Source organism: Eptatretus burgeri, chromosome 17 (assembly GCF_056783735.1).
Source record: "Eptatretus burgeri isolate ZD-2024b chromosome 17, Ebu_testis_v1, whole genome shotgun sequence".
Lineage (NCBI taxonomy): Eukaryota > Metazoa > Chordata > Myxini > Myxiniformes > Myxinidae > Eptatretus > Eptatretus burgeri.
The window spans coordinates 1,302,488-1,317,631 of record NC_140977.1 but is presented as its reverse complement, the minus strand read 5'-3'; the positions used below and the strand labels follow the sequence as shown (position 1 = coordinate 1,317,631).

At 47.1% G+C, this 15,144-nt stretch overlaps 1 protein-coding gene across 2 annotated transcripts in view; it reads right to left on the bottom strand.

Moving 5' to 3' along the window:
* The window catches only part of LOC147009072 (uncharacterized), a 219,817-nt gene that overhangs the window by 133,161 nt on the left and 71,512 nt on the right, over nt 1-15,144 (bottom strand). Inside the window, exons 4-5 of one of the 2 annotated variants that reach the window (XM_085862714.1) lie at nt 9,611-9,673; nt 4,768-4,821 (exon numbers count right to left, since the gene is read on the bottom strand). In XM_085862714.1, coding sequence (XP_085718840.1) covers nt 4,768-4,821; nt 9,611-9,673 — 117 coding nt within the window. The remainder of the gene's footprint in view (nt 1-4,767; nt 4,822-9,610; nt 9,674-15,144) is intronic. The other variant, XM_085862715.1, reaches the window with a different exon arrangement.

Sequence of the window (15,144 nt, the reverse complement as noted above, 5' to 3'; positions counted from 1 at the left end):
TTGCATTGTCAAACCTTTGTTGTTGGAAAATGAGTGTCTGGACCAATTTCCCAACCAACACCTTTCCCCCAGTGGAACACCGCCCCACCAAACTGACATGGCCTTCAATTCACCATAGACTCATAAAACTTTAACTAGGGGAATATTTTTCATTCAAAATTCACTAAAAAGCAAATTTGGAAGCATAATGTGGACAAATATGCACAGTTTTTCACACCAACATTTTCAGGAAATTATATTGGGTAATCACATAGAAAAATCGATTAACGTTTGGGGATGGATTTTTAACAACAGCTTTTTGATCGCCAAAGGAAAACTTCAGTTCGGTTCCACATTCCATCATCAATTTGGCCAAATTTCGAAAAAGAAAAAAAAATAATATTATCCACTTAAACCCGGTGAATGAACCAAAATTTTTACAACACTCCTTTTCCCCAAAAACAATTACCAATGGTTAGAATTTCTGTTAATCCGAGAGAGGTCTAAATATCAAATTAGTTTTATTTGTCAATCAATATTGATGGATAGAGAAAGAGCTATCGAGGTATTTGTGATATGTAGTATATCACATAAAGTCAAAACTTTCCTGAGCATTGTCATGTGCACATAACCTCTGCAAAAAAATAAAATAAGAAGGAACATGACGTCTTGATGGAATGGGAAAATGTGAGGAAGGATGACACTGTGATCTCATCTCTGTAGTACTGATGTTATACATTGAAGAAAACATTTGCAAAACCAGAATGGCACTCGGGAGAGAGCATCCCCATGCCAGGCTGAATAGTTTACGTTTTGTATCCCACTGATAAGCCAGATCTGCATGAGAACCTCAACAAAAATCGAATTGGCTTGTTCTTGTCACCTACCCAATTAAATTCATCCACTAAGTTTTGTCGAAATCCGTACACAATGTTTTGAATCATCATTTAAACAGTCGTGGCCAAAAATATTGCCACCCTTGCACTTCTTTAAAATAACTCACAATTTTCTCCAAAAATAAGTTGAAATTGACAACAGTATTTGGTCTCCACAATTCTGTATTTCACTGTTCACATTACAGAACCTTTGTTTTTGATTCAGAACTGAATATATCCTTTTAAATCAGAAAAGAAAAAGAAATGGCATTGCCAAAATTATTGACACCTGAGACTTAATATTTGGTATCACGGCCTTTGGACAAAATAACTGCAGTCAAGCACTTCCTATAGCCATGAATGAGCTTCCTTCACCTCTCTACTGGCAGTTCGACCCACTCTTCTTGTACAAAGTGCTCCAGTTCTCCCACATTTGAAGGGTGCCTTCTCCCAACTGCTGTTTTCAGATCTCCCACAAGTGTTCAATGGGATTTCGATCTGAACTCATTACTGGCCACTTCAGAACAGTCTGTATTTTATCTTGAACCATTCCTGGGTGCTTTTTGAAGTGTGTTTGGGGTCATTGTCCTGCTGCAAGACCCACGACCCTTGAGGGAGACCCAGCTTTCTGACACTGGGTTGAACATTGCACTGCAAAATGCCTCCTTGGTCGTCTCCTGATTTCAGGATGCCATGCACACATTCAAGGCACCCAGTGCCAGAGGCAGCACAGAAACCCCAAAACATCATTGACCCTCCTCCATGTTTGACTGAAGGGAAGGTGTTCTATTCTTTGAAGGCTTCATTTTGTTTTCTGTAAACATAGAGATGATGTGGTTTTCGAAAAAGCTCAAATTTGGTCTCATCTGTCCACAGGACATTCTTGAATCTGTTTGGTGGTTGATCGAGGTGCTTTCTCCACCATTTGAACAATCCTTCACTGCAATCCGATCAAGTTTTCCCTTGCGGCCATGTCCAGGGAGGATGGTTGCAGTGCCATCGGCCCTAAACTTCCTGATAACATTGTGTACGGTGGACACAGGAATATCAAGGTCTCTGGAGATAGATCTGCAGCTTTGAGATTGTCCATGCTTGGCTACAATCTTGTGTCTGACCTCCTCAGACAATTCTCTGGTTTTCTTTCTTTTCTCCGTGCTCATTGTGGTACAAACAGTGACACAAAACAGCAGAATGACTCCTTTTCTCCGTTCAAATTGGTTGAATGAGTGATTTTTATATTGCAGGCACCTGCAACTCACCACAGGTGAGTTCAATTCCAAAGTAAAGGAGAATCACCTGCTTGAAATCTAATTATTTATAGCAACTTCTAAAAGGTGCCAATGTTATTGTCCAGGCCATTTTATGATTTGTGTGTGGAAGAAGATAAGGTTTAGTAAAATTTTTAGCTTTTTTCATTTTGTTCCACTGCAAACCAAAGAAATACATTTGTGGATACCAAAAGGTTGTTTTTAATTTCAACAATTTTCGGGAAGAAATGGTGCATTATTTGAAAAAAGTGCGAGGGTGTCAATACTTTTGGACATGACTGTGTGTGTTGTTTTTGTTCCAATCTCTCAATTGTGAAGGATCACTCAAATAACGAGATGGTATTCATAGAAGACATACCCCACACAGTCTTGAGGAGGATTTGGTGTGAGCCAACTCTTGCTTTTTGATGTTATTTTTTTCGTTGATCCAGTCTGGCTGCCAGACCACGTAACCGACGACATAATCTTTATCAAAGTACTACACATTTACCACACTGAAACTTCAGCCTCCCAATATTTGAAAAACACGAAAGGAGCACTGAGTATGCCAAAGTCATTAAGGCAAAAGTCATGGGCAAAAATATTGGCACCCTTGCACTTTTTTTCAAATAATGCACAATTTCTTCCAGAAATTTGAGAAATGAAAAAAAAAATCTTTTGATACCCACATATATATTTCTTTGGTATGCAGTGGAACAAAACAGAAAAAGCTGAAAAGAAGGGCACTCAGTTGAGTGCCTACCTCCACCATGCAATTTATTTCTACTTTTTTGTAGAAATATCAGCGAACCCAATCTCTAACAACTCGTTTATAGCCCTATCTCTCAATGGTGAAGAATCGCTGAAAAAAAAATGTAAGATTCGGATCGTCACCAAAAATGAAACTGTTCTTCGTCACACACCCAACATGTCCACCAAGTTTCATCCGAATCCGTCCACACCTTTTTGAGATATCGAGCTGTAATATCGTTTTTGGCCCCATCTCACACTGGTGAAGAATCACTTTAAAATATTCTGATAGTCGGACCCGGATCTGAATCTTCACCAAAATCTAATTAGTTCGTCCTTGTCACACACACACACACACACACACACACCGAACCTGCCCACCAAATTTCATCCGAATCCATCCAAAACCTTTTGAGATATCCTGTACACAGACAGACAAACATACAGAGGGGGGTGAAAACAACCTCCTTCACCGTTGGTGGCAGAGGTAACTAGTCTTGCGATACACAGATGGGGCCACAGTGAATGGTGGTGTGTACAACAGAGTTGTACCAAAACTAAGCGGCATCGTTGAAATAGGGAATTCCCTTGTTGATATTCTGTGCACCTGCACACATGCTGGGAAATTGCTCAAAAATCAGCTGATTGTTCCGTTCCATTCGGTGAGATATTCAATCTCTGGATTTGAAAGGTACTGGGTTTTTAGATCCTCATGGAGGATCTCTGTCTTACTCACGTTGTTGTTCTTGTGGACTTTTTTTGTTTCACAGCCTACAGTTTTCATCGAAAATTCCTGAAACTTGGTGTATATATGTAAAAATACCCTGCGCAGACAGTAACGATCTCCGATTTTGAAAATTCCTCTGAGAAAAAAGTTATGACGTCAAAATATCTCCGCTAATGTAAATCGTCCAAAAAATTATCTCTGAAACTAGGCAAGCTTTTTGAATTCTGTTTGCTTGAATCGAACAGGGCATTAGCAGAAATGAATTACCGCACAAATGACACACCACTATGACGTCATTCCTATTTTTTGTTTCACAACCCAGAGTTTCCATCGGATCTTCGTGAAACTTGCCATGTATATGCAGAAAGCCCACATGCAGGCAGTAACCATCTCAGATTTTGGAAATTCTTCCTAGAAAAAAGTTGACGTCATAATATTGCCACAAATGGAAATCGCCTATACCATTTTCTCCGAAACTAGGCAAGCTGTTTGAATTTTGTTTGCGGGAGTCAAGCCGGGCATCAGCACAGATAATTTAATCGCAAACCTGATACATCACAATGACGTCATATTAGTTTTTATGACGTCATCATTAAGAGGACGAGGATCTAAGCTCATTCGAGCTTGTTATTTGCAAAAAGGAAAAGCAAAAAAAACAGGATGCATTATAAAAAAAACGATGTGGAAAAAAAATGGGATTTCTCTCTTTTCTACCATCTATCGACTTTAATCTTCTGCCACCCTTCATCTACTTGTCTCTCTTCTTCCACCCTTTATCTCCCTTTTTCTCTCTTCTACCATCCTTTAATTCCCCTTTTAGCCAAGGAGGAAACTTATCTCTTGTTCTTCCCCTCTACATGTGATGCCATACCTTTTGGTTCTCTCCCAGACCTTCTTTTTCTTCCCCTTCCCTTTTATGTATCTTTCCCGAAACAACCCTCACATATCCTTCCCACATTCCACGTCCTGTCACATTCTGTCATGTTGTTTACCTCCGACCTTTTCACTGCCACCCTGTCCATGACGTGTGCATGTTTTTACATGTACTCACCATTTTAAAACAATTTGTTTCCATCATTAACAACAACAAACAATTTCAAACACAACACCGACGTCACTTCATGTATTTAGGCACATCCGGTGACTTGAGCTGTGAAACAAAATCTGATGAATAGTTTGAACCACTTACCTTTGATGGGAGAATCACCAAGTTCAGGATCCACATTCAGCTTCCGATCAAAATCTGTAAACACAAACAATCATACCATGTTACCTCCACATTATTGGGATTACATGTTGGTAACCAAGTGATTCCCGAACAACCCTTGCTGTGTGCACGTCAACCCTGAGTCTGAAGAATAACTTCTTATAAATATATTGTTCCAGGATTCAGAGCGAGCACAAAGGAGTGCAAGAGGGGGTTGCTCAGACGAAACTCTCCACTTATAAAAATGAAGTCACAAGCCACAGGTAACTATGTGGCCTGACAGGTTGCAAAGCAACTGCGGATGCCGTTTGGGATAATGAGCTCGAGCTGGCTCCTCGCACCCAGCATTGCGTTACCTTCAGGTGATAGAGTTACCTCAATGTATCACCCTTATTTACTGATGAAGTATGGCCAACTGAAACTGTGGGTGGAGCATTGGCTATCTCAGAATAAATTTGTGGGGCACAACTTGCCATATATTTATTACATACACGCCATGCTGATTCAATGTTAATGTTGCGGTTGAGGAAATTCGCAAACCACCATTCAGGTCCCGTAGGTGAGATATATCTGTAAGTACATGTGTAGTTAGCCCCAAACCCGTTGTTTCGAGGGAATAAATGTGATTCATTCAGGCTGCGACGCTTTGAGATAGTCGTTTTTCTGTTCCATCTTTATTTTGAACCAACCACGTCTCAACAGCTATCACACAACAACCACCAACCGCAACGCCGCTTCACAACAACGCCAACAGCCACGACCTTTACCTTCACAACTCGCTCCCGCAAACATCGCATCACCGCCATTCCAAACGTCGCCATGGCCATTAACCACCACCTTAAACCCTCCAACACCTTCACCCCTCCTTCTGCGGCCATTCCCGCACCACCTGTGAGCACGGAGCGTCAGGCTGTCCTGGACTCGTGCAAGACGCGCGCCGAGCCGTGAGTGCAAAATGCGGCCTTTCCGAGGAGAATTCAGATCAGGAATGCTACACGCCCACTTCTGATCCGTCCAATCAGCAAGCGCGGGGTGGTTTGGCCCCGCCTCCAGGCGCGTCGGTGTAGAATCGCGATATGCAAATTCTAGGATCAGGGGAGACTCATGCCCCTTTTCCTCCGTCCAATGGGCGAGCGTGGCTCCACCCCCGAGCTCGTTCTGATCCAGAAATTTGCATATGGGTTCTCCTGCCGGCCTATAAAGCGCCGGGCGCGGGGCGAATTTAGCAGTCAGTTTGGAAGAGTCAGTCTGGAGAGGTCAGAGAGCCGAGTGGAGATCGCAGTCTGTCGGGGTTCGGAGTCTGTCGGGGAGCTGCAGAGAGAGGATGCCTGGAGCGCGGTCGAGTCGGTTTGAGCGCAGAGTCGGCCTTGGAGGAGCGGGGAGTGAGTCGGGAGGCGAGGGCGTACAGGTGGTTTGCTGCAGTCGGCTGAGGAGAATTGGGGAAGAGACCGAATAGCTCGGGTCCGAGGCAAGGAAGACGGCGGTCGGCGACGAGCTCGCAGTGGAATCGCTCGTCGCGGGACCCAAGCAAGCCAGCTATCCTCTTTCCCCAGAGCATCAACAATTCCCCCCTTTTTTCCCCCGCACTGAGATCGTGCGAAAAGGGGGGCCCCGTTCCCACCCCACTCCAAGCAGTGCCAACGAAACCCGCGAAGGAGCGCGGAGTCGGGGCACCGCCGCGCCACCACATTGGTGGCTCATCACGAAGACACGGGTAGGATCCACCCGGTCTCGCGGACCTGACTGCTCTTTCAGGTCCCGCGCAAATATTGGCCCACAGGCCCCGTCTGCCCCCTTGTCTTTGAGGGTGGCCCTTTTCTTTTGCTTTTGAGTAAATGTGTTGTTGGCGCCGTCTGTAAAGTAAAACTGTGTAAGTGTTGCCGTGTGCACGCGTAGTCGGTTGTAGATCTGCATTGTTGTGTTTCTTTTGTTGCAATTGCTTTAGGTGCATAATTGTTGTAATTGTATATGTGTGCTCTCCGTGTGCCGCGGAATAAATGTGCATTATGGTCGAGTTTGGCGAACAACCCTATCCCACGCGGGGGCCGATTGGCACGATCGTGGTGAGGCCGATAGGCCCACCCGTGACTAGCTCCCGGCGTTAGTCCGAGAGGGTCACGACAGAATTGTCCGTCCGGTGGGCGACGTGCCGCGATTCGAGTTACGTGGCCGTTCGCACGCCGGCGGGCGCAAATTCGCAACATTAGAAAGGACAACCGGTTAGCTTTGAAACGTTTACCAAAGCAAGCATGTATTTACAATCAAGGTATGTATTTACAATCATGATATTTCACAAGCACATATACACAAGTCAAGTATTTACAAGGCACAGATACACAAGAACGGTCTTCACCCTTGCACAGAACTTCCTCTTCAATAATTTTAATTACCTAAAGGCCCAGTCACACCTTGGTGATCTTGCCAGCGTATGCCGACATCTGAAAAATGCGTCTAAAACGCTGGTGCACGTCGAATACGGAATGGGTAAGTTTGGTATACGTGAATAGAATGCTAAAGTACGCTATAATACGTCGTAGTAAGTGGAGTACGTGTTGTACTTTTAACCGTGTTAAACATTTTACGACGTCCTTGCCGTATGCCTCACACATTCCGCATGCGATGGGAATAAGTTGTACGCATGATATGCGATCGTTGGCACACGTCGACAAAAGTTACTTGTAAGTTACTCATAAGTCGAAACACGTCAATGTAATGGTTTGCGTCAGTGTTCCAGACTCCCTGTTTTTTTTTTTTTTTTTCTTCGGTATCACGGTGATGTTGACACTTCGATTTCGAGTGCAGTTATGATATAATATAATTAATAGGCTGCTGCTCAACGATTTAAATCATAACCGCACTCGAAATCGAAGTGTCAACATCACCGTGATACCGAAGAAAAAAAAACAAAAAAAAAAAACAGGGAGTCTGGAACACTGACGCTAACCACTACCTTGACGCGTTTCGACTTATGAGTACCTTACAAGTAACGTGTGTGGACGTGTGTCAACGATCGCGTAATGAGCCTACAACACGTTACTCATAGGTTAGAAATAAGTTTCGGGTATGCTAAGCATTACCTCGACGTGTTTCGACTTATAATTAACTTACATTTAACGTGTGTCGACGTGTGTCAACGATCGCATAACGTGCCGACAATTTATGGCCAGCGTAGCGGAACTTGTGAGTCATACGCTGGCATAAGTCTAACAAATTTCAAGCATTTTAAAATTTGAGGACAACCGCAAAGTACAACGATGAAAGCCAGCGTACTACGACATATGGCAGTGTTTTTCAGCGTGCTCTCAATGTTTCCAAAACTTACCCACAACGTATTCGACGTGTGCCAGCGTTTGACATTTTTTTCAAAAATCGGCATAAGCTGGCTAAAACGTCAAGGTGTGACTTGGCCTTAAGGATGGACATGCACACCACACAATCATCCAGGAAAGTAGAAAGAAAGAACGAAGGAAGATCGAGGCATGGTCGTGGCCTCTCGCTTACCCCTTGCACAGAACTTCCTCTCAAACAATTTTAATTATCGAAGGATAGACATGCACACAACACAATCATCCAGGAAAGTAGAAAGAAAGAAGGAAGATCGAAGCATGGTCATGGCTTCTCGCTTACCCCACACAAGTAGATAGGCTTGTGTTAATCCCAACGTGGAGGGAAGGGGACCATACTCCATACTTTGTGCAAAGTGTTGGTGCTGCCGAAGCAGTCTCCTTGGCCATTGGTCACAATCCTGGACGGATCACCACTCTGACACAGGATACCAGCAAACTGGCACTCATTTTGCAGATCTCAGAAGGATGACAGGCAGAGTCAACCACATCTGGTATTAACTCAACAGCTGAGTGAGATTTGAACTCAGGATCCTGGGATCCCAATCCCAGCATCCTCTACATTAAGCAAACACCAGGCATGAGGGAAGGAAAGAAATGCGAGTGGTGAGTCAGTAAGACGCGTCGGGAATGTTGGGTGTACGTGGCCACTGTGCATGAAGAATGCGTGCTTCAGTTTGCCTTTGTAACCCCTTTGGTCAGCTTGGTGTCAGCACAACTCGCCCAAATGGATGGCAGGTTCGACTGAGAGCCCGTGGTTTGGCAAACAAGAACGGCTGGGCAGACACGAACGGCTCTCCAACGGCTCATTGGAATCGTAGGCTTGTCTCATAGTTCAGGCAGGCAGACCGCAGAGAGACCTCATTCACTCGGCTTTTATTGAGCCTGGAGTGAGGTGTGTCAGCAGTCATGGCAAAGAGCATCAACTCTCTCATGCCACCTTCCTATTGGCCCAGCAGGTCAGCTCCGCAACGCCCGAGATGGCAGCGTTAATGTTTTCGACAGTAGTATTGAACACGTTCATGTTTATGACAGTCGGGCACAGCCTCGTCCGGCGACGGTCCTGGCAGAGCTAATGTCGGCCCTGAATGGGTGTCGGTGTAATTGTGGTGTTGGTGTGGAAATAGGATGGAAAAAGGCTTTGAAAGGATCGAGGATGGAAAGTATTTGAAATGGATTTAAACAGAGGGTTTACAGGAATGTACTGGGTTTGAGAGGTTGAGGGATAAAAACAGATGGATGGATTGAAAGAGGGAAATCTTTGGAATGTAAGAAATAACAATGGGGATGGAACATGCTCATAGTCAACGCATTTCTCCCCATCCCTTATACGAGGGGAATGTACCTGACTAAGAACATTTATGAATTGATCAAACGAGGGAATCCCTTATGTGCTGGATACAACTACCGGGAGTCCGTTTCCATAATCACAACAATATTAATCACTGAAACTATAATGAGCATGATGTTGTGGTTCAGACCTTTGTCTGCAGATGATGAATCGTCGACAAACTCCGACTTCACCTCCACTTTCATCACAAAATCTGAAGAAAAACAATCAATTTAAACAAAACTTTCATTCACATTTCTGGATAAAAACATCTCCCCTGATACGTTTCACTGAAACAAGTAAAACTAGAAGGGCACTCGGTAGAGCGCATACCTCCGCCCTGTCATGCCTGATCCACGAGAGCATATCGGGCCCCATACATTTTTGAGATATCGTGATATATCTTGTTTTTGAGCCCCATCTCTCAATGATGAAGAATCACTAAAAAATTGAGATTCGGTTCTTCACCAAAATTGAATCGATTCTTCCTTGCACACATCCACCAAGTTTCATCTAAATCCGTCCACAACTTTTTGAAATATTGTGCTATATAATGGTTTAGCTCTATCTCTCGATGGTGAAGAATCACTTCGAAAAAAATATCGGATCCGGATTGGGATCTTCACCAAAATTGAATCAATTCTTCCTTGTCACACACCCAATGTGTCCACCAAGTTTCATTGGAATCCGTCCACAAATTTGAGATATCCAGCACACAATCAAATGAAATTGCTCGTTGAGCAAAGAATTGCCGGAATAACTTTGTCATATCTGAATGATCTCTGAAAAAACAAAAACCTGGAAATCAATTTGGTTATTTTCAGTCGATAGTGCTACTGTTTAATGAGTTATAGTGTTCCGAATCTGGCAGCCATGAGCACTCAACATTCAGCTCCTTATGGAACAGGTATATCGGTAAGTGTGTGTTTATACTTAGGGCTCCCTTCCTGTGCCCAACGGGAATTACATGTGTGTGCTGTGGAGTTTAGTTTTCAACAAATTTCCTTCAGTTCACACACCGACGCCGTTGCCCACGAGGATTCGGCCACGTACGTGGGCGGAGATTTCCATTGCCTCAGACGGAGACTCCGCCCAGGAAGGCAGGGGCGTGCCCCTTGTCCAATCACGCCACAAAAGGCGAATTTCCCACGACACGCCGGCCAATGGGGTTGAGATAGCCACAGAGAGCGACTTTCCCACGACACGCCGGCCAATGGGGTTGAGATAGCCACAGAGAGCGACTTTCCCACGACACGCCGGCCAATGAGGGTTGAGATAGCCACAGAGAGCGACTTTCCCATGGCACCCCGGCCAATGGGGTTGAGATAGCCACAGAGAGCGACTTTCCCACGACACGCCAGCCAATGAGGGTTGAGATAGCCACAGAGAGCGACTTTCCCACGACACGCCGGCCAATGAGGGTTGAGATAGCCACAGAGAGCGACTTTCCCATGGCACCCCGGCCAATGGGGTTGAGATAGCCACAGAGAGCGACTTTCCCATGGCACCCCGGCCAATGGGGTTGAGATTGCCAGAGAGAATGACTTTCCCACGGCACCCCGGCCAATGGGGTTGAGATAGCCACAGAGAGCGACTTTCCCACGACACGCCGGCCAATGGGGTTGAGATTGCCAGAGAGAATGACTTTCCCACGACACCCCGGCCAATGGGGTTGAGATTGCCAGAGAGAATGACTTTCCCACGGCACCCCGGCCAATGGGGTTGAGATTGCCAGAGAGAGTGACTTTCCCACGGCACCCCGGCCAATGGGGTTGAGATTGCCACAGCGAGCGACTTTCCCACGACACCCTGTCCAATGTGGGTTGAGATCGCCTCAGATGGCGATTTTCTCACCCCAGAGGAAAAAGGAATAAAAGGAACGCTAGGCTGGGAGCGTGGTCATGATCGTTGTCGTCGGGTCATCGTCGTCTTGGGGGTCGCAGGTCTTCGAGCTGGCTGGTTCGTCTGGTCCTGGGTCATCGTCGTCTCTGATCTTCTCCTTGGTCTTGGTCGATTGGTGCGTGGCCGGTTGGAGAACGTGGTACCTGGTGCTTGGAGCGGCATCGTGTTGCGGGTTCGAGTCCCGCCGAGCCGGATCGTCGACGACGACATGAGGTGGACAGGTCCAAGCACAGGCTCTGGTCTCCAACTCACCTTTCCTCGAGCTGGAAGCCTTCAATGAAGACCCGACAGGGTCCGTGTGTGTGTGTGTGTGTGTGTGTGTGTGTGTGTATGCCCATCTTCAAGTAGAATTGTACAAGTGCTTTCTTCTGCCCATTGTACATTGCATTTCTTATAGTCATGATAGCTCTTTGTGTGTTCCCTTCCCCTGATTGCAAAATAAATACCCCTATTGTTGAATGTACCAGCTCGTTTCTATCATTGGTTTGCTGCACTGCGAACGGGAACGAGGAGGCCTCATTGCTGCTGGAATCGTGTAATCGGCCCGGCAGGATTCTGGTACTCTCCGCTCTGGGTACGGCTCGGATCCGGCTCGGGAACAGCCCAGATCACGCAGATCCTGCCAAGGGTGAATTTCCCCGGTAGTTTGGATGACGTGGGTATTTAGGTAAATTGAAATTGGCAATCGACCCGATCCCACGCGGTCGACCTATTGGCGATCTTCGGTCCGATAAGAGTCCCGTCAGCTCCGGAATTATCCGGGGTGACGACCTATAAATTCCGGATGTTCGGTGGAGCCGACTCTACTGCTCCACCTAGCGGTTGTGCTCGCCACCGAAACTCGGATCCTCAACAATAGTACTTACATTGGTCATGATCATAACTTGGAAGCCAATCGGACTTGAAATGGTGTTTTTAATCGCAATTTGAAAACTTTGACTCGACCCTCCTGACATTTGACCCCCGACCGCTAAGAAGGGTGTTGGTGTGACACCCCAATGAGACATATGGTTGGATGCAGCATTGGAAGATGCATATTTTGGATTTGCTTTGAATTCGATACGACCATTTTAGCAGACGTTATTGTGAAAATAAAAATTTCGGTTTTTCGGTGACCTTGACCTTGCTTTTGACTGAGATTCACCAAAAACGACGTGTCTAAGTTGGACCATGGCCGACGTCTGTACCCAGTTTGGTCATTATCGGTGAAACGGTGTGGCTGCTACAGGGTAAACAAACACACAAACAAACAGACAGACAGACACACAGAACGACACACACAACCGACCAACATAATTGCCGAAATCCGAAGGATCCCGGCAATTAACAAACAGAAAGGGGTGAAAACATAACCTCCTTCACCTTCGGTGGTGGAGATAACATATTGTTGTGGTTACCAGATTCGCAAACCACCATTCAGGTCCCTTAGGTGAGGTATCTCGGCAAGTATATGTGTAGTTAGGCCCAAACCCGTTGTCTAGTGGGAATACATGTCATTTATGCGTGCTGCGACTCTTCAGGATAGCCGTTTTTCTTTTACTATCTTTATTTTGGACCAACCGCCATGATTACCACCACAACCACAACATCAACCACCAACCACAACGCCGCTTCACCACAACCGCCACGACCTTCACGTCACACCTCGCAACCGTAGCATCGCCACCGTTCTTGCCCCGCTGTGGGTACCGGTGTTGGACTCGTGCAGGGCGCGCGTCGAACAGCGTGTACAAAATCACGGATTTTGTGCTTCAAAAACGGATCAAAAACGACACACGCCCACTTTTTGCCGTCCAATCGGTGAGCGAGGGACGATTTGGCCCCGCCTCCAGGACGATCGATATATGCAAATTTGTGGATCAAGAAGCCTTCACGCCCACTTTTTCTCGGGCCAATGGGGAGCGAGGTGAAAGGTCAAAGGGAGGGGGTCAAAGGCGAAGCTACGGGGGGATAAAAGGACGGTGTTCGTCAGTCAGCAGAGTGAGAAGGGTGTGGAAGTCTGGAGCCCGAAGCCTGCAGTAGCTGGAGAAGCTGAAGAGAGTCGAACGAGGAGAGCCCAAAGAAGAGTCCAGGGTGGAGAGTCCAGAGGCGGAGAGGCGGCAGCGGCGAAGGCAGACGAGGGGGTGCTCGCGACGGTGCCGGGAGCTGCACGCCCGAGGAAGGCCGGCAGCGCGACCTGGCCGAGGTGGAGACGCACACCAGGGATAATAAAGATCCTCTATACCCCGAGCATCAGCAACCCCCTCCTGTTTCCCCCCGCGCTGAGATAGTGCGACCAAGGGGGCCCCTTTCCCACCCCCTGCCAGACACTGTCCGCGAGGCCCGCGGAGTGAGGCGCCATCGCCGCTCCGCGTCTCATCACCAGACGGGTAGGCGCGACCCGGTCTCGGCCTCAGGCCCACCTCATTCTTGGGGGTATTTCTTTTCCTTGGTTTTGGGTATGTGTTGTCGGCGCCGTCTGTGAGGTAGAATTGTATAAGTGTTGCCGTGTGCTCGGTAGTCGGTATTAGCTCTGCATTGTTTTCGCTTTTATATTTGCTTTTTGTGTAAATGGAATTGTGTTTTTTCTGTGTGCTTTTGGTGGAATTGAATATGTGTGCTTTCCGTTCGTCGCGAATAAATGTGCTTTATTGTTGAACTGTTTCCCGCTTCGCTTCGTCATTTCTCCCATTGAACCCTCATCTTGCTTCACGTAAAGGGTTGGTAGTGGGCTGAATACGCCCGATAGTCTCGAACCGTCGAGGTCGACGATAACACCGCTCGGTTATTCTGATAGTACGGAACGGGTCGGCAAGTGGCCCGTGTCCGAAGTCGACCTGCGAGGTGCGATCGCCCGGTCTACCCTCCACGTGGGTACTTAGGTAGGTCGGGAATTTGGCGCGCAACCCTATCCCACGCGAGGGCTGATTGGCTCGATCGCGGTGAGACCGAAAGGTCCACCCGTGACTGGTTCCCGGCGTTAGTCCGAGAGGGTCACGACTGGATTGTCCGTCCGGTGGGCGACGTGCCGCGATTCGAGTTACGTGGCCGTCAGCACGCCGGCGGGCGCGAATACCGCAACACTGGTGTCAGGTCGTGCGATACAAATTCATCGCCCTCCTCGCGGCACTGGTATCGGAGAACAGGAAAACGGGCTCTCCTGTCTCCGGCTAAATTCACGGGAATCGGTCCAGGGGTGAGAGAAGCGACCCCCGATTCCCTCCAAATTACGAGCGAGCAAATTAACCCTTCACGAGAAGCAAGATGGCGTCTCAAGGCGAGCGGGAGCCGGGGGTATTAGAAATGGATGTAGAATGTGTAGGATCCATGGTCCAGGATGGAATCCCCGAGCAGGAAATGTTGATTGTGCAGGAACACGGACTCGCCCAACTGAACCCAGGGCCCGAGGTGGGTGCGGCAGCGGCCGCGGTGTATGACACCTCCCCCCCCCTCTCCACCAAGACCCTTCCCCGATCCCTGCCGAAACGGCTCACCCAAGCGCACCCGACATGGCCCAGCTATTCACCATGCTGGCAAAAATGTATGCGGAAACGACAGCGAAGATGATTGCGAACATGAACAAGCAAATGGACGAAGTAAAAACGAGGATGGATACAAATACAAATGAAGTGAAAACGACGATGGATGCGAATACACAGCAAATGAGGGAAGAGATGAAAAAGTTCCGGGGTGAGACGCAGAACATGGGCCGATGCCTGCAGGCGGGCATGAAGGCCGTGACAAAGGAAATAATAATAGTTGAGACAAGGGAGGTAAAGGGTGAAGAGGTGACCGAGTTGGCAG